Source organism: Notolabrus celidotus, chromosome 1, assembly GCF_009762535.1.
Source record: "Notolabrus celidotus isolate fNotCel1 chromosome 1, fNotCel1.pri, whole genome shotgun sequence".
Lineage (NCBI taxonomy): Eukaryota > Metazoa > Chordata > Actinopteri > Labriformes > Labridae > Notolabrus > Notolabrus celidotus.
The window spans coordinates 34,740,579-34,760,334 of NC_048272.1; the positions used below are offsets into that span (position 1 = coordinate 34,740,579).

Consider the following 19,756-nt stretch of genomic DNA (forward strand, 5'->3'; position numbering starts at 1 on the left):
AGAAGTCAAAGGCAGGAAGGCAGGCAGTTTCCTCCCAGGATCTCATAAAGTAAAGTTCATAGTGCTAAAAGTTCCTGGAACTTCTTGTTGAAAAATAATTTACAGAAAACAGTGAATGGTTCTCTTAGTTTGCATGGAACTGGAGTCCTGTGGCCTGTTGCACCAGCTCTGCATAAGTTGAGTTCTAAGTTGGGGTGAAAAATCCCCACTAAACCATACATAGAAACGAGTTAGTTTGTAACATAAGATGTGTCTTTGTTTGGTTTCACCACAGAGATGTAAGATTCATCTTAAAGTTGACATATCACGCTTTTTTCATCAATATATATTGATCTAAGAGTTTTTTGTTAGTTTAATATCATGCAGCACAAATTTAGTCCCTTAATCCATAATGCATGTATAGTACGAACTAAAAAAAGAGCAGTGTTAGTAGAACATATATTGAAGATAGTGTTAGTGCAATTTAAACATTTAAGGAGCTTCTTTTTTTAACATATTTTGACACAATACCCCTCTACAAGACAGGGATGCAAGACACGGTTGATTTTGTATTTGGGCTGGTTCACAACATGAATCAGATTTTAAACTCATCAGGAAGAAACTGAAACAGAGAATCTGTCAATGTGCAGTATTTATGAAAGGTCTGATGTGTAGGATTTGGTAACATCTAGTGGTGAGTGTGCAGATTGCAACCAGCTGAGTACTCTTGGATACTCTTCTCCTACATCTTCTTATAAGAAACTTCAGGTAACCTTAAAACTGCAAATAAGAGGACTTCTCTGATTCGTTGGAATTCATTTGTTTGTGAACTTCTGTTTTAAAAAGACAAACTCAGAAACTTGAAGCTGACTTATCCACCTGTTTTAATCAGGGCTGAAGATTGTGTGCTGTCCTCTGATTCGCATGTGGATCAGATATGTTCTCCAACAACATGAATAGAAGAAATTGACCTCAAGTTTAACACTCAATCCTCATTTGGTATAATAACTTAAAATAAGTAACTCTGACATGTTTTACACACATTTTGTGGTTTAAAGGGATAGTTCGGGTATTTTTAAAGTGGGATTGTTTGTGGTACTTATTAAAAAAAAATATACAAATTCTCCTATAATCACTATTGCACTACTGTATACTGTATAGCCTAATACTGTATACTATAAACATAGTTATAGCCTGTCCATAGCCTGTACATACCTGTAGCAATAGTCAATAGTCATTAATGTAGATACATATTATATTTTATTATATTATATTATATTTTATTTTATTTTATTTTATTTTATTTTATTTATTCATCATTCAAGTCTATATATTCTGTATTATTTAATTTACTGCTAAAGCACCTCTGGTTAGACGCAATCTATATTTCATTACTTGTACCTGACATGCCCAATGACAATAAATTTAATCTAATTTAATCTAATCAAATTCACAATATACAGGGCGGCTGTGGAGCAGTGGGTAGTCGGTCGTCTATCAATTGGAAGGTTGGCGGTTTCGATCCCAACTCCAGCAGTCACATGCCGAAGTGTCCTTGGGCAAGACACTGAACCCCATATTGCTCCCACTGTTGTTCAGAGGTGTGTGAATTTGTATGAATGAGATTAGTTAATACTGATTGTCCCTTACTATAGCAGCCTCGTCCATCAGTGAGTGAATGTGGTGTGAACGGGTGAATGTGACAAGTTGTGTAAAAGTGTTTTGAGTGGTCAGAAAGACTAGAAAAGAGATGTATAAGTACAAGTCCTTTTACCATTGCAAAATCAAGTTGACACTACATGGACCCAATTAGCTAATCAATGTGCTGTAAGCAGTGGAACATGTGTGTGTCCAGTCTAAGAGTTGTGCATAATTGTATAGGGTTGCACAAATGGACTTTCTGGTGATAAAGTAAAGCAAAACAATTACAAATAGTGTACACTTACATCAGGAATAATGCTTTAGTTGGGGTTTGATAAAATTATCTAAATCACAAGGCAGAGCTGACTCATTTGCAGCAGTCCAGCTTCCATTCCAGGTTATTCAGCTGTATCTCAACAAAGGGGCCGAGCTGACTGGCATCCTCTATAGGTGATACACTTACAATCACACTACTAATAAGTACCTCATACAACCCCACTTCAAAAAACACAAACTATCCCTTTAGATAACCTATTAATGCAAAACCTTTAGGAAATGATTCAGTGGATCACTTCAGCTGACAGTTGCCATTACACTTGTACAAGCTCAGATGGTCATGCTGCTTTAGTATTTTAGTCTCTAAAATCAATTTACAAAAAATATGTCTCACCAATATTTTATTTTCTGCTTCTTTCTTGTTTTCAATCGCTGTAAAGCACTTTGGGTTGCATTTGATCTGTATGAAAGGTGCTGTATGTAGGGGAGGATTATCGGTTTTGTCCACTAGAGGACGCTGTTTCAGATTCACTGGTGTCTTCAGAGAAACCACACTGCATCTACAAAAAATGTTTTTTTAATTCTTTAGGAGTTCTGGAGTGGTTGGTCTGCTGCTGCCCACGACAGGTTGTTTTATATGTAGTGCAGTTATTTTGTTTTCATGGGTAACATTAGCTGAGGCAGTACAAGACCAGAAAATACACTAAGTTTCGTACTCAGAGGTCATTTAGAGGGGCGAGGTTTAAAAATACCTGAATGGCCCTTTAAAGATGGAAGAACACTTGTTTTGAAAGATGTGCTGATGTGTGTGTAAGATGAGGGACATAAATCAGTCAGATGTACCTGATAAATAAAACACCTGTTTATTTACACAAATATTTTCAAATACTAGTCTTCTACATAAGGACATAAAAATATATACAGTGATGTAGGGACTCAAACTGCTCCGCTCTCAGGTCAATGTATACATGTTCGGATTTATTTGCATTTTCAGGTTTGAGATGAAAAACCAAAGAAAAAAAAAAAAAAGATGCATATTTACAGCAGGGTCTAAAACTTACACTTTCAAACTCTGGCACTAAAACACGGGGGAAAACTCTACTCTTCAAGTGCTATTCAACTTCAATATTTCCCTCAACATGTTGGTAGAAGTCAACTATGTACTCTTCACAAAGCTTTACCCATGTCACTACACTTTACAGAACAGAACGTTCCTCCAACACTAACAGCACTTTAGTCACCTGCAGATGTTCATGGTGTTGTTTTCGTTGTACTCACTTGAGTCCACGTCGCGTTACAGCGTCTCCATGAGTAACTCCCACAAAACAAAAACTAGGTTTGGTCAGTCTCTTCTTCCAACCAACTGAGTAAACTTTGGTTATGTCTTGAAATAATTCAAGAAAAGCCACTTGAAGTAATTCAAGGAAGTGGAAAGCAGCACGTTTTGAGGAACCATTTCTTTTGAGAACCTGAATGAACCTTACCTGGCTTCTTTAAGAGTCCATTGTACAACACTAGAGTGGATCGAACCACGTATCCAGCAATCCAATACATTTCAATATAAAACTAATCAACGACGAGGGATAACGTGGCGGGGGAGTCGCATATCAAAAGAAGACTGGTTATCTGGTTTGGTAAGAAAGGCAAGACAGAACGACTCAGGCAGAGAAAGTGTTGAAGTGTCATTGTGTTCACGTACACCTGGAGCACAGAAACAGCACCACACACTTCCAAAATGCTGTGATCTGGAGGGTGTTTACACTCGTCTGGGTTTCTCATGTGTTCTCATCAGGTTTTGTTTTTGACTGTGCTGCAGTAGTAAACTATACAGGATGTGCTCCTTTTGGTCCTGATGGCCAACGCCTTTCTGTCGCCCTCTGCTGATGTACGTATCGACCACTGCCTTCACACTCCAAACTAAAAACATGCTGTTGAGACCCCGAATCAGCCGTGTGATACTCCCTGTCAGACTCGTCAAACACACACTCCTTTGTATTCACTCTGAGGGGGGGGGGGGGGGATACCTGTATACTTCAGTTACACAGAACATTCATTTCAGTTGTCAGGTTAACATGTTCATTCAGGAGGAAAAGGGAAAAACATCTTTTTCAGAGACGGCGGCAGCGGCGTCCTCCAGCCAGGAGTTTGGTAGAGCGCGGTCACGCCGGGTTAGGTTTGATGTGGTGAGGACTGGCAGAGTGGCACCTGTCTAGGATTTCCCATCTCCCCCTCCCCTCCCCCTGGACTGGGTGATGGTGGTGGTAAAGGGGAGAGTGGGTGTGGTTTTGGGTGGAGTGTCACTGTGGGGCACCAACAGCAGTGGGCACCGGAGTGCTCATAACATTGGTGGCAGCTGACAGGACCGGCGAGCCAGTGAGAGGACCCAGGGCAGTGGAGGCTGGCAAGGCAGAGATACCTGAGGGAGGAGAAGAAGAAGGAAGTGAGAACAGCTAAATGTTTGTTCAAACCAGACTATCAACATTTTCAAAGAGGGTGTGACGAACTATCAAACCAAGACTGACAACAGCTGAGACTCTGACGGATCAAAACTAAAACAGGAGAATAACTTCAATCTCAGGGTAACTATCCCCTCCAGAGGTCACTGGAGTATTAACCCGGGTTTTCTGTAAATACTTTTTAAATATATTTCTGTGGTTTTTGATAGACGGGAAAAAGAGGTTTCGGAAAGGCTCTCATGCATTGCTTATCCGACCGCAGTGAAAGGGTGAGTGAAAAGCTTGTGTGAGAACAGAAAAAATCATGACCTCGCTTTCTTCAAAGTCACTGGACCTCAATAATACAAACTGTAATTTTACATGCCAGAACAAGGAGTGTTTGTTTCCCGCTGCCTCTCCCTAACCCTACCCGACAGTTATTATTAAACAAGAGTTGGATCTGAACCTCAACTTTTAAAAACACACAAGTCACACATCAAACGCGATGTAAACACGATGCAAACAACCAACAGAGGGAGCAATACGAGACCAGCATGTCAGAATGAGGTCACATTAATGTTTCATGTCAATGGAGGCTGGAAACTTAATGTACTGCTAGTCATGGGAAATGTTCAGTAAATAAAAGTCTTGTTATTACCAGTATATAGATGAAAGGCTCTAAAAAGGTCTAAATAGCATTATGATGTGAAAAACTATCTGTACGGGCGGATTTTATTCTGCTTTGCTGTATATTTGCAGGAGCATGCGATAAATAAGCAGCTTGCAAACGTCACATTGGAAACAATGAGCTGCTTCCAAAAGAAATGCAACCAAAGAACGTGAAGGAAACTCTTTATGACCCAATTTCAATGTCCACCCTCAAGCACTCACTGACTTTGAGGCGCGTTCCCACTGAGTCCGTGAAGGCTTAGAGCTGTCATCATCAAGTGTGTGAGGGATCTCTCTCACGGACTTTTTGAGCCCTTTCCGTCAGTGGGCATTTTTGCAGACTTAGCGTAAATTACCCACAGTTCCTAGCATTGTTACGTGAAACACTGGATTCCCAGGGGAAGCCCGCGAGCATGGAAGGGTTAGGGGGGCAGTAACATGAATTTTTTTAAAAGTACGACAGTAAAAAAAGAAGCATGAGAGTTGCAATGAAATTTACAGGTAAACAAGTTATCCTGTTATTACAGTAGGTTTCACAGCTGCTGTCTGAAGTCATCCACTGGATCACGTCCAAACTGTTTGTACCTGTTGACACTCAGGAAAGAGTCCTGAGTGACAGACCCGTAGAGCTCTCTCTATCAAGTCCAGCTGGGAACTGGACCCACACATTATTCCTGACTCTTCTCATCATTTATGCTTCAGAGTGTTTGTTTTTTTAATAATTGGGTCTTACAGGTTGAACATGAAACTCCTGTAGCTGCTGTGGGAGCCGAGGGTTGGGCGGCTGCTATGAGGACGTAACGGACTGTAATGTAACCGGGGTGCAGTGAATAATGTTTCTCAAACGTACAGTGCCCGTAGGTGCAGAAGGGTGGAACCCTTAAACCTGAGGTACATACTTCACATTATTCATGTTTATCCCCTAAGTCTGGGCTGGAACTAAATGTGATGAGAATGTCATGAGAATGTACATCTTAATGTTTTTCTATCACACTGTTCCTGATCACAGAGTAATGGATGATAAAACCACGCTGCTGCAGCCTGTAAATCTGAGGGATCTCTGCAGTTCTGATGTTCTCATTTTCAAATGAGTAGCTTGAACAGACTTGTTAAAGTGTGCATGTAGAAGAACCAGTCTGTTGAGTGTGCATGCTGTTGTGAAACTGCTCTGAGGTGTAAATAAGCAGGTAGAAAATATCACAGTCTGCTAGAGTGCAGGAAGGTATAATCACTTCATGGCAGGAGCGTGTTCTCACCAGTGATCATATTAGCTGTGCTAACGGCTGGGTTCCCACTGGGCAGGTTGGCTGATCCGGCCACACGAGACTGATCTTTCACGATGGGGACTGCAGGAGCAAAGAAACAAGAAGTCACTTTATGCTGTCGCTTGATGTGATTCTTTTCTGATAAACAGACACTTGTGTGTGAGGGCTTACAGAAGTAAGGGTGATCCATGGCCTCACGAGCAGTCAGCCGAGCCTGGTGGTCGTAGCGCAGCAGCTTGTCCAGGAAATCCAGAGCCTCCGGGCTGACCAGGTGCTGGTTCTCACTGTGGACGAACCGCTCCCACCGCTTACGAGAATGCCTGGAAGCAAAAAACGTGAAAACTATAAAACACTTAATTCTGACAAAAAGTTAAAAAACTAAAAACAGACTCAGAGCAGCATCCATACATGATGCATGCAGAATCTTACATTTAAAAAAACATAATGACAGGATGGTTTATTTTTCCTGCAAAACAAATGAAAGGAATGGATGTGAAACCCAAGATGACATAGTAGGTAGGCCTGCAGAGTGATTACAATGAGCCTCATTGTGTGAACCAGATGACATGTGACATTAAAGAGTGCATACTAGCTGTAACTCTGTTTCTACATCTCTCTGCCCTCGTGTCCCTCCTACACCCAAAATAACCCAAAAGCAGTGTTTCTCCTCCCTCAATTCACACAAATTAATCTAAGACTATCTGATCACTGGCTTGAATTTGGCCACTGTCCTCTGGCCTCAATCCAACCAGTACAATGTTACTGTGCTTAGTGAGAAAGTCTTTTTTGTTGACATAAAATGATTGAGTTATTTACTTAAATAAATGCAGGTTATTGTAATGTGTTTAGTGCAAATGTTAAAATTGCAATAATGATTTAAAAAAAATTTTTTTTTTAAAAAGGCGTGTTTCCAAAGTCTCTCCCAAGTAAAAAGGATATTCACATCTCTACTTCTTCTGCCAGTGTGACAGCTAACCTTGCAGCTAACCTAGCAACACCATTTCATCACCATTGGCTAAATGGTGCACTGTCTCTATGGCATTAGACAGTTTAAATACTTCACTCTGAATGCAGCGTTTTAAAATAATCTTTATTGTATTGTAGGTGTTCTTTTGCCAAGAGTTTTTTAGTTTGCATGTTAATATGATGAATATAAAAAAGCTAGATTTCATGCAGCCCTTCTGCACATCCAAGACATCAACATCATCATCATCATGATCATCATCATCGACAGCTTACCTTCCCAGAATGTCATTGAAACGAGGTTCCAGCTCGATGTTGTACTTGTCGATGTAGTCGTAGAGGTCCTCAGTCCCCAGGACCTTTGCTATTCTCACCAACTACAGGAACACAAACACTTCATCAGCTCTGAACGAGAGACAGTCCCAGACCAGTACAGACACCAGCAATGTTAGTGAACACTAAGTGGTCACCACTTTAACAAGATCGCTGACCTGACGAGTGGATCTATACGTACTAGTTACATGAACCATGTGAATCCCAACACACAGCCCTGCTCTGTAGCTACCTGGTCATAGTTGTCATGGCCGTGGAAGAAAGGCTCCTTCCTGAAGATCATGCTCGCCAACATACAGCCCAAGCTCCACATGTCCAGACTGTAATCATACATCTGAAACAAACCGAATACAAACTTTACAAGAGAGCAGGGGGAAGAAAGCTGAGAGCGACTTGTTTTACAGAACATATCTTCTGCACTTATACGACTTAAGTGATGTTAATAAGTCTTTATTATCCGAAGCCCCTTTGGATATTTGAAGAACTCCAACTGAACCCAAAGCAAACTCATGTACCTGATAGTCCACCAGCAGCTCTGGTCCCTTGAAGTAGCGGGAGGCAACTCTGACATTGTACTCTTGTCCTGGGTGGTAAAACTCAGCCAGACCCCAGTCAATCAGACGCAGCTACAGATAAAGACATGAGGCGTTATATAACACAAACACACAGGGCATGTTTCATTCCCCATGCAGGATTGATTTAATGGATCCACAACATGATAGCTCAGTTATATCATTCTAATATCTATGTGATGTGTATAACTCACCTTACGATGTTCATGATCAATCATCACATTATGTGGTTTCACATCTCTGTGCATGATCCCCATGCTGTGGCAGTAGTCCAGGGCCTGCAGACAAGAGCGAGGATTTAATGAGTCATTATCTGAAGGTGTTTTAGGTAAGTCCAAAACAGCCTCAGATTACAAGAATCCTCTGTGTACTGAACAACACACATTGTTGAGGACAAACACAGGTTAGAGCTGCACATGTGCCCGAATGTGCAGAAAGTAAAAGGTTGTCCCCCTGCAGGATCTTTAGAGGTGAACTGTTGTCCCCCTGCAGGATCTTTAGAGGTTCTAAACCATGAGCTGAACACGGAGAACTCACCTTGAGGATTTCATACATGTAGAACCGGATGTCATAGTCTGTCAGGGTCTGGTACAGTTGCTGCAGAGAGAAATAAAGACAGTTATCAAGAGGAAGTTGTTAATGACACAGATAGACATCATCAGATCCCCCTGAGGGACTGTGCCAGCGATTGAGGATAGAACCAGGGGATGGCAGAACTCCTGGCACCGAAGACATAGCACTGGACTTTAATGTTCCTCCATCACATACACACACGTGTACGAGTAAACAACGAGTATGCCAAGAAAGGAGGTTTCTGAAAGCTGATATCATGTTTCATGTCATCAAGAAAAAGAGAAGCTCCTACCTTGAAGTCTGTGTTGTTAACATGCTCAAAGACCAAGGCGGGCGTCCGGGACTGCAAATTTCAAGAGTGCATTTTTAGTGAGTGCAGTTTCAAACAACATCTACCACGAGGCCCCTTTATGATCAGCTTTATAACACACATGATTGTGAGCTAAGGCGCTAACACTAGCTCTGAGAGAGACAGCAGGCAGCCACACTGTGAGGAACATTCATTCCTTCACTACAGACTCATTCCTTTCATTTCCTGTTCATGAACAGGCGAGGCGACTCGAGACAGTCAATGAGCAGTCAGCTGTCGATCCACTTTCATCAGAGACGGTTCATATCTCTCCATATGCTTTGATCTGATCGACGACAGGTCGACCAGCTTCACAGCGAAGAGGCTGAATACAGCTTAACTGCTCGCTTTTGTTTCTTGATTAACTTGTTTGATGCTATATAAGCTAGCTGGCGTATTATGCTTCACACTTTTTCAATCTCCTGACATGTTCTAGATTTCACAGATAAACAAAAAGTAAAGAGAAGGTTTTATGATTTTTCATTTAGGTCACATAAGTCAAAGCTATTCATTCTGCATATTTTGACTCATTAAGACCTGTAATGGAATTGGAGGCCTAAAAGTATGGCTCCCACAGCTTTGATGTTTGTAAAATGTTCATGAAGAGTTCATAAAGTTGTGACTATTCACGAGTGTTACTCACAGTGTGACTCAAGCTGCAACTAGCAAACCAACTATTAATCTAACCATTAATCTAATGAATGTTTCAAACTCGTCAGTGTCAAAGTGAAGTTTGAAATGAGCCGTTGTCTTCAAATGATATCCAAAGAGGTTTTAAATCGACAGATTCAAGCAGAGGAAATCAGAACATCTCTTAGTATTTCCATTTTACAATCGACGTCATTTCTTTAAATTTTAGGATGTTAAACATTTTAAATTTTATAAATAACTTCATCTACTGACTATTTAGTTCAGGCGGGCGTAAGGTGCTTCCTAATCAGGGCTCTCCAAAGATCTATACAAGCGGGGGAAGAAAGCAACTACTGAGACACTACGACTAACTCTTTTGATTTGCAGATTTACATGTTAGTTAATACGATTCATCATTTTGTTAATGAACGGCTGATTATGGCATCAACAACCTGAAGATTAAAGGGAACGTTTGTTTTCTGTCCAAACCAAAAGATACAATCTAATGTTTGACAAATCACCTTTTTGATTCATTGACCTTTGACGGTTGATGCTTTTGAATCAGCATCAAGAAGGATGAATGTGTTTACAGTTAATTACCTTTGCTTTAAAAGAAACCAACATCAAATCTCTGAAGACACTCCTGAACTCATCTTTGAGGAGACCATGCAGAGACGTTCTTGTCTTAACTCTTCTCTCTGAGACTCCACTACAGCACTGTGACAAAGCTCTGCCTTCACCTCGCCTCTGTATGTTTACATTGAACCCTGTAAAGGTGCCCTGAATCACTTTCCTGGTGATGTCAATTAAGTAAGGAAGGGCTCAGGGTTCAGGGAGGACATTCAGATTGGGCCATTGGTGACCCACAGGAAGCACAATGTGTCAACTAACAGCATAACCACACACACACAGATGTGGAAACGCACACTCTCACTTCTGTAACTATGTGCAAAGACACAGAAGACTCCTCGCTGTCATTTGCACAACTGTCACCATATATCGACGCCAGGAAATGTGAACAGATACGTTCACCGCAGAACCTCAGGTCTCTGTCTCCTTTGTTCCTGAACTTGTTGACAGTAACGGACTAATGAGCTTTAGAGACTTAGCCTGCTGTCTGAGTTTTAACTCCTGACAGCGTGACACACAACCTTTCTACTCAATCTGGAAGATTCTAGAGTTTCAGATTTTCATCACTTACTGTAAATTATGGGTTAAACTTAATATTAAGTTCTCAATGTTCACATAGGCTGAGAGCAGCTCTTTGTTTGGCATCATTTCATAAAACAAATAACTTCTGACTGAGTATCAATGAGCTTTGATTTAAGATGCTAAAGCCAACATATTAACTAGGGGTGTAACGATTCATCTACTACTCGATGTATCAATTTATATTCCGATCTGTGCTCAGCAAGTTGGCCTTCCGGACGACATATCAATCTAACATTGTTTTAAAAGGTAATAAATCGACTGTATCGATTTAAGCACAGCAGACTTTATATGGATGTGGTTTCTTTTGCACTTTTGAATCATAAAGACGTTAAACGTTACTCAGTTCAGGCTAGGGCTGAACGATTAATCAATTTCAAAACAACATCGTGATCTAATAGAGGGCAATTTTCAAGTCGCAAAGGCTGCAATTAAAAAAAATATTTAATGTACACAGACACAACCTTGCGTGACATGCATGCAGTAGGTGGCCGTAATGCACCTTTCAGCTGGTTTGCCAATGGCCAAAAATCTCAGAAGAGCGAGATCCGTTCGAGCGGGGGATGAAGAAAAACAACTTCAGCCACGCTAAATTTTGATTTGTTGTTTTGTTGTTGACATCTTTAAAAATGGCCTCAGCAGAAGAACCAATCATATTGAGGCGTACAAAATAATCAACATTCTGAATATCAACATGTGGAGCAGGCTTATAAATAATCTTCACAGACGCAGAGTCAGTGAAGGCCAAGACAACGTGTGGATTTACTGCAACAGGACAACTGAACAGAATTATATTTCAGACTCACAGTGTCCAGTTTCTGTATACTGGTTCTTATTGAGAAAAAATAGCATGTTTACGTGGTCAGGTGTCAGCCAGGAGCGCAACCGGGTCAGAATCAGTCCAGCAGCGGAGAAAAAAAGAGACCTGTCACTCAGCCGCAGCCCCCAGCTGAGTGTCTCCGCTGTGAGCAACACTTTCAGTCAGCTGATTCACATCCAAACATGCTTTAAACTTAAAACACTTGTTTGGCAGAATTTTGTTAAGTAGTTGTGGTGAACGCTTACAAGACTCAAAGTCAAAGTATTTAGTAAGTTTACAACTGTAATTGAAGTAGATAAATAAACCGTCTTTCATATTAATTATTTTTTATTTGCCTTTATCTTAACATGAGCCTAGCCTTTAAGAAAGAACAGTTTGTGTATAATAAATCTGATATTGTATATTATAATACAGATTGATTCATTGCTTGTGTTTGTTGAAAAATACACTAGAAGAGGACCTTGAAAAAATAATCGCATATTAAATCGCGATCGCAATATCAAGGAAAATAATCGCAATTAGATTATTTTCCAAAATCGTTCAGCCCTAATTCAGGCTGCCTGTCTGTGACCTCATCGCCACGCGCCAGCAGACAACAAAACATAGCATGGAGCATGGCAGCGGAGAAGCCGGCTAGCAAGAAATGATCAAGTCACCATGCAGTCCAGTGTGTGGAAACACTTTGGCTTATTGAAAGACTGGATGTTCTAAATAAGTCGCTTGCTGTTTGTAGAATATGTAAAGGTAAAGTACCACGGTAACACCACAAATCTATCCAACCACCTACTAAGGCGCCATGGGATTTCACACAACGTTTATGTCCAAAATTAATTTGTACCTGATTCCCTTAAAAGAAACAACAGGAATCTAGTCCAGTATCAAGGTATTTATTTCACAGTCACACTGGTTGAATTTTTGCGAACTAAAAAGTTACTGAATCGATTTCAAGTCACTGAATCGTTTCAGATCGTATCGTTCTAAATGAACCAATATCGTCCTTTAATCATATCGGCAACCACGAATCATGATACGAATCGAATCATTTTTAAAAAGAATTGTTACACCCCCTATAATTAACTGATAGCCTCATTTTTAAATCATTAAGTCCTATTTCTGTATGATATTGAATGGTGGTTCAAATATTTGGAGAGAGCCCCGACACAACACAGAAATACAAGGCCGTCTAACTGATCAGATACATCTATCTAACTCCAGTACTTACGGAAACATACTTCCCAAGCACAAGTGAAATGGATAAGCTTGCACAGCTGGCGGGCTCACCAAACTATTGGTACAGTAATGATATTTCAGAACCCCACTGAACACTTCCTGTTTATATCACATAGAAATCATGACAGCAGAAAAAACACATGAATGAATGGCCCTGCTGTCTTCATCATCAAATCAAATCAATGAACTGTACTTACTACAGGGTCTTTCACAATATCTATGAGAGAGATAATGTTTGGACCTCCACGCAGGTTCTCCAAGATCTTGATCTCCCGCTTGATCTTCTTTTTCTTCACAGGCTGCGGGTGAAAGGATGAGGCAGAGTTAGTCAGATAGAATTAAAGCGTTAAATCAATCAGAGCCAATGACTCTATCCAGGCCTCTTTACCTTCAGGATCTTCACCACCACTTTCTCGTTGTTCGTGATGTTGATCGCCTCAAAGACTTCACTGTACTTGCCACGTCCTAGCTTCCGCACCAACTGAAAGTCATCCTGGTTTCTGTGAGGAGAGGGTCAAACAAACATCAGCTGGGTAGAAGATTTGTCTCGCAGTATGCTGAAAGAAAAGGGCGCAGATCAAATAAGTATTTACCCCCATTCCACCACGTGGGACTCGTAGTCCCAGTACTCCCTAGGCCGGTGAGTGTTGACCTCGGTGTACACCCTGGCCCGGCTCGGCACGGGTCCTGACATGTCCGACAGCTTGGCAGAGATGGTGGGGAACCTTTACCGCAGTCGATGACAGCTGGAGTACAGGATGGGTGGGTGGGAGGGAGGGAGGAAGAGGAGGGAAGGTGGGGGGCAAGGGGGGAGGCTGATCCCAACAGGGCAAGGGGTTTGGGGGGGCCTTTGCCTGAGGACGGGGAGGGGAAGGGGCCACCACGGGCACGGTGGGATAGCTGTCAAAGAAGAAGGAAGATAAAGATGGAGAGATTTAGACATCTGTTTCAGGTCACCACGTCATGTTTCAACATCAATTCAAAGTTTTATGACATAAACAAAAGAACAAATCTTAACAGTGTCTGTGTGGAATAATAAATATACTAATCCAATTATTTCATCAGGCTCTCTGTCGCTAAAACCACTCTGAGCTGGCAGACGGATCACGAGCTAAAGTCAACAAACCCTCTAATCACCCAGCACTGACACGATTACCAACCACAATAATTATAGACTGTGCACAACTTTTACTTTACACCAGGGTTAGGTTATGTTTCCCTGACATGAGAATGAAAATATGTAAAATCATGACAGATGATTATACTGGTGTTTTGGTTAAGGGTGCACGTTGTTTTTTTTAGACACAGAGGAATGAGAGAGCTACAGCACGGCGGGCGAAACATGGGAAAACAAAGGTGATGGAGAAGAGACGGGACAGTCTGAGGAAGTGCAACCAAAGTCTGATAGCTACTCTGACACTCTCTGCTTCAGTAATGGTGCCCACTAGAGTTGACTAAGCCACTTCGGAACTAGACTGGGATCACTTTAGGTTACTTTTGGTGTTGTGTGGTCTACTGATGTGAGCGATCAGTCAACTTAACTATCAAACTTCATCATCATCACAAGTCGGATCCAGATTTAGTGCTAAGACAAAGAGCTATCCATGCTGTGCGTAGCTATCTGTGTGCCTGTAGCATCTGAACTGGCTGAGAGGATTTTTCCAGACCAGGATCTCACCATGTCACCGGAGCATGTTGACAGGCTGATTTCACTAAACAAAAATGTTCCATCAGTCCAGCAGTAACACGTGTATGAGTTGTGCTCCAACTGCTTATGGTAACAACACACTACTAATCCGGGCCCTAAGCGTTCACATGTTGTAGGTCTATTATTGACTGGCTGGTTAACTTGATAACAATTTATCATTCTTATATTTTTAACGCTCCTATTACCCATATATTTTCTGACATATTTTATCCTGGGGTCAATTTGACCCCAGCAATTTAAACCTCCAGAAACTGATTGTTACCCAGGTTTATGTGTCAGGTACTTTGTTTCTTTGTTGACTACCTAAACAGAAATTTAAAAAATATATTTTAAACATGAGCACAATTTAAAACATTCAGAAGTACTTTATTTGTAAAACAGAACATCAAATTGCTGCAAGTTTGTCATGCTCTCGTCGGCCCTGCCTTGTTTCTATGCTATCAAAACGTCTGACACAGGACACATCATTGAATGTCTTTAGAGACATGGTGAGGGAAATATTATATCTCAATCAAACAAACCTGTTTCCTGCAGTCATATGTGAAAGTGTCCTTGGTTATAGTGACCTCAATATCATCTAAAACAACCAAAACAAATGTGTGTAAAATGTTGATATTTCTTGTTATATACAGCTAAAACAGCCTGTGGTCAAATTGACCCCCAGGATCACCGATGCGTTACAATTTTTCACAGGAAATTGGAAAATATCAACATTTTAATTTCACGTTTTCCCAGTTGTCCCCATTAAATTAGGAAAAGTCCAAAAAATGATGTTTATCATTAATTTAGAGATGCTTTCGTACCTTTAGATTACCCAACTGGTCTGAATTAAAATTTCTGTTTAATCAAATGGAGAATTAGTCACTAGTGTCATTCTTAGTGTGGATATGTATTGTTTCAGCATCAGGGATGAAGAAGAAAAAGTTTAATTCCATGTTTTGTGCACCACTGAACTAAAAGATAGATTTGTCCAACTGAGAGCTTCGGGTGTTTATGTCGTAAATTAGAACAAACTGATCTTAAATATATTTGTAATTACTGAATCAAGGATTCTCCTCCTCCTCTCCTCATCCATGTTGTCTTTATGGTCCTCTGAAAACCCCTGACCTGTTGACTCCAGGCCTGGCTCCGCTCATTATGACGGTTTGTTGAAGTTAAGTGAAATACGATCTGGTGATAACACATAGTGTTTTATTCTGAAAATGAACCTGATGTTTCATTTTGTTTTGGTGTCTGACTTCCTGTCCCACTCCATCTACTTTGCTGAGATTGATGCGTCATGCTCCGGCATCCAGCAAAAATAGAAGTCTTGCGTATCTGATCCCCAACCTGCTGGATCAGAGACGCTGCCGGAACACAACGGAGTGGATCCAGTGGGAGTTAACACATTGAATAGAATAGAAACATATCAGACCCTGTGATGTGACAGATCAAAAACGGACTGGACACAGATCTGGTTGGAATGTGGCCATAAAACTCACATTTTTAACTAGATAACAGTATGTGTGTCCTGCTTTTCTTCATTCATAACATCCCTCAGGATGGATTGGGGTTTCCTGTGAGGCGACCACAGCAGAGGAAGTTGTCACGTCACGTTAACACCATCCAGTTTAAAACTGGGTTAGCCAACTTTACATCCAGACATCTCTGAAGCACAAAGTGTCGTAGCAGCGGACGGACTGGAGACACACGGCTCTGCCTCATTCTGCTGCATGTCTCTGTTCTCTATGCTGTTTAGTTAGATTTGATTCCTAATCAATGTAGGTTCAGTGGGTTATTGATTATTATCTACATTGACATACTGACTTAGAAATGGTTTCATTAAAGAGTTTATATTTCCCCATTGAAGATCGCCCATTAGTCAGTTTGACCTACATGTTTTACAGCTAACTCAGCACACTAAACTGAAGTAAGTCGAGGTGAACAGGACGGCATGAAACACCTGATGAGTGTTTCTGCCTCGTCACTGTCAGCGTCTGTCACATTTTTCTTTACCATACAAGTCCATAATCACCTCCTCATCCTGTTCCATGTTCCTACTTCATGGACCATCGTAAGTTTTAGACAGTTTTCTGAAACTTTGTGCATCTTTAACTTCTCCTGCCTTTTCCCTGCTGTGTTCTAGAGTTAGTGGGGATGAGCATTTCAAGCCAAAATACTACTCGATCATCACTGGCATTTATCCAGCGATTATTCGTCATTGAGCTCTCTGACAGCAGGTTTGAAACAACAAGTTGAGACAACAAAAGACTAACACGACACTTGTTGTGATGCAGGTGAAGGCAGTTAACGTACACACTCCTCGACACACCTGTCCCGTTAACGGTCCATTTGAGTGGTAGTCGCGTTAACCAGCACCGGGACAAGATACTGCTAGAAGCGGTCACCGGCAGCGTTTGTCTCAACCTTCATGCTGGTGTCTCTGTGATGCAGCAGCGTGGCGTGTTTGTTTACATTTTACAGCCACGTTCAGCCTCTTCTCAGTTTCTGAATCTCACAGCACTTCATACGTGTTTCCAGTGATTAACACTGTTTTCTTCTTCTTTCAAATTTAATGCAGTTAGCATTCTTCTTCTCCTGTTGCTTAAAGCTGTTAGCAAACAACTTTAAGATGCTCTATAGCCACCGTCTTGTGGGAATACCATATTACAACCAGGCACTGGTGAAAACGATGAAAAATTGTGCTTTAAAATTGAGAAAATATTTGTTTAATTTTTTTTCTTATTTCTAAAAAGTAAGCGAATATTCAAGCATCGGAAAATCATGTCCCATACCTGAAAGCTGATTAATACTTCTGCTTCGCCACCACAGACTGTATAAAATATGGACGTAGTATCCGTGATGTCACCCATCTGTTTCTGAACGCTGTTTTGAGGCAAATCGTCGGCGGGAGCCATATTGCTTCAGTCGAGCGATTGTGACGTAAAGAGGCGGAGTTTGAGCCTCCTAGCTAACAGCTACAATGTTCCCGCAGTCAGCTGTGCCTCTCATTGGAAGACTAGTAATCTCAATATCTTCGAAATTGCTGCGTTAAGAAAAAATTCACCCCCCTCACAGTGAGAGCACATCAATAAATGAGCTATTGAGACTACACTTATCTTTTGTACCAGGCTGTAAACATGTTTATTTCTGCTGTAAAGATCGGCTTTTTCCCATTCATGTGTATGTGACTTCTGGTACTTCCGGAGCCAGCCTTAAGTGGATCCTCGATGAACTGCAGCTTTTAACACTTCCGCATTGGACTCATATTTTTAGACCGGAGGTTGCCGCTTTGTCGCCCCTATGCAGCAGTGGTTGATGCGGACATGAGCACCACAAACTTGTGTGTCGATATGTCCGTGGCGCAGCAATGCTCCGCTGAAACGCTTGAGGGCAGTGCGGTCTCTCCGATAGCCGGTCGCCTGCTTCCAGCCCCGCTACGATCTCTGTTTGCTTTTCCACAGTGATTTAGAGCGTGTTCTGTTAATCTACAGCTGATACATGTTGCTGTTTATCATACAGACATGATTACATGAAGAATAGAGAGGAGGAGATGAAATACACGGCCAATGTGCAGGGATCCCGGAAGTGCTGTAAATGCGGGAAATACAATGCTACACAGACCTACGGTGTGGGCTACACCATAGATTCGGCGCAGAAGTATAAATCAGGCTTTAAACTGCAGATTACCTTTTAGCTTGGCCTCATACAAGGCCTTTAAGTGGTCATGCCACTATGTTTACTGTTTGAGTTAAATTATCGAAGCTGTATATTTGAAGCCTTGGATTTTAAATGGACAATTAAGCATAATGTTGCTATTTATCATGATAAATAAGGAGGGCCTCAGAACCGAGATATACACACATATACATTCATTTAAAGTGCTGCAGAAGAGAAAATGTAATGACACTAAACTTTAAATTTCACAAGCACTGACTGTGTTGCCTTCTGAGTGTATATCACAAGTTAAATGGTCAATCCCTGATGATCATTACACTTTGCATGACAGGTTAGGGACTAAAGCAGCATCTTCTTAACAGCTTCAGGTTTTCTATTAACGCAGTAATAGATAACCAGCGCACCTCAACATACCCGACCTCACCAATTGATTTAGCTTTAAAGATCTAAGCCTCAATTTGTCCTCCAACAAGAAACCACAAGAGGAAGTGAGATGCCTTTAAATGTAAATATATAGTCAGTAATAATCCACAAAGATCATCACGCTACATAAATTAAGACCTGCATTGTGCATTCATCTTAACTGGCTTCATCAGCACGTTACTTTAACACATGATCACTGCAGGTCTCACTATGGAGCATTATAATCATGATTATAATGTCTGCAGATGTTGTTTGTGATCATGTATCGTCTAACTGTTTCAATAATTGAATCATATTAATGGAACACCCGTGATGTTAACGTGATGTCGACATTGAATTAAAAGCTAAATCTGTATCCACAGTGAACTAAATATCTTTCCCGCTCTGGCTAACCTGCATGTGTTATCCGATGACTACAGCAGGTGCATGTTAGATGGTTTATTTGATGATCAGGAGTAGCTTTGAGAAGAAGGTGTTAGGAACTTGTGAGGGCCTGAGTTGATAGCATGCTAACACTAGAGGGGCTAACGTCAGCGCCTGCTAGCTTCGCCGTGGATACATTTTCTTCCACGGTGAATAAAAGTCTGTTTTATCATCATCTGAGAACAACTAAAGAGGATATTTAATTATTAATTACCCCCTTGACCAACACGACGACAGAAAAGCTTCCCGATCAGCGGAGTGTCGTCCAGCAGCGGTCCTCGCCTCCCTCCTTGGCCGGTGTGTCTGAGCTGATTTCTGCTGTATCAGAGACAATATGGCCGACCACCGTCTCTGAGTACTGCGACGGCGGCCAGGGAGGGACATTTCACTTTCCGCGAAAGAGCCGATTGACTCTGTAACATTCGAATCTGTTTTACTTTACTTTTAGTGTAGCATCTTAGTTTAATTTACTGGTTTACTCTTTTTTTATTATCTTATTAATATAATTAATTTTTCGTGAATTTTATTAACATCTTATTTTTCCTCGTGTTTCTCTATGTTTACTCATTAAAGCTGCTGTTGGTAGGAATACTGTAAAAAA

At 41.1% G+C, this 19,756-nt stretch overlaps 1 protein-coding gene and 1 non-coding gene across 2 annotated transcripts; both read right to left on the reverse strand.

Moving 5' to 3' along the window:
• Positions 1-2,736: 2,736 nt before the first annotated feature.
• Positions 2,737-19,489, reverse strand: csnk2a4 (casein kinase 2, alpha 4 polypeptide). Its single transcript, XM_034682396.1, has 13 exons — positions 19,370-19,489; positions 13,538-13,844; positions 13,333-13,444; positions 13,142-13,243; positions 8,999-9,049; positions 8,671-8,730; positions 8,328-8,411; positions 8,077-8,187; positions 7,794-7,895; positions 7,505-7,605; positions 6,437-6,585; positions 6,257-6,346; positions 2,737-4,312 (listed from the first exon to the last, which is right to left on the reverse strand). The coding sequence occupies exons 2-13, from the start codon at positions 13,636-13,638 to the stop codon at positions 4,194-4,196; spliced, it is 1,182 nt and encodes a 393-aa protein (XP_034538287.1). The 5' UTR covers positions 13,639-13,844; positions 19,370-19,489; the 3' UTR covers positions 2,737-4,193.
• Positions 8,808-8,944, reverse strand: LOC117823389. Its single transcript, XR_004633392.1, has one exon. It is a non-coding gene; the product is annotated as a small nucleolar RNA SNORA57 (small nucleolar RNA).
• Positions 19,490-19,756: the final 267 nt, after the last annotated feature.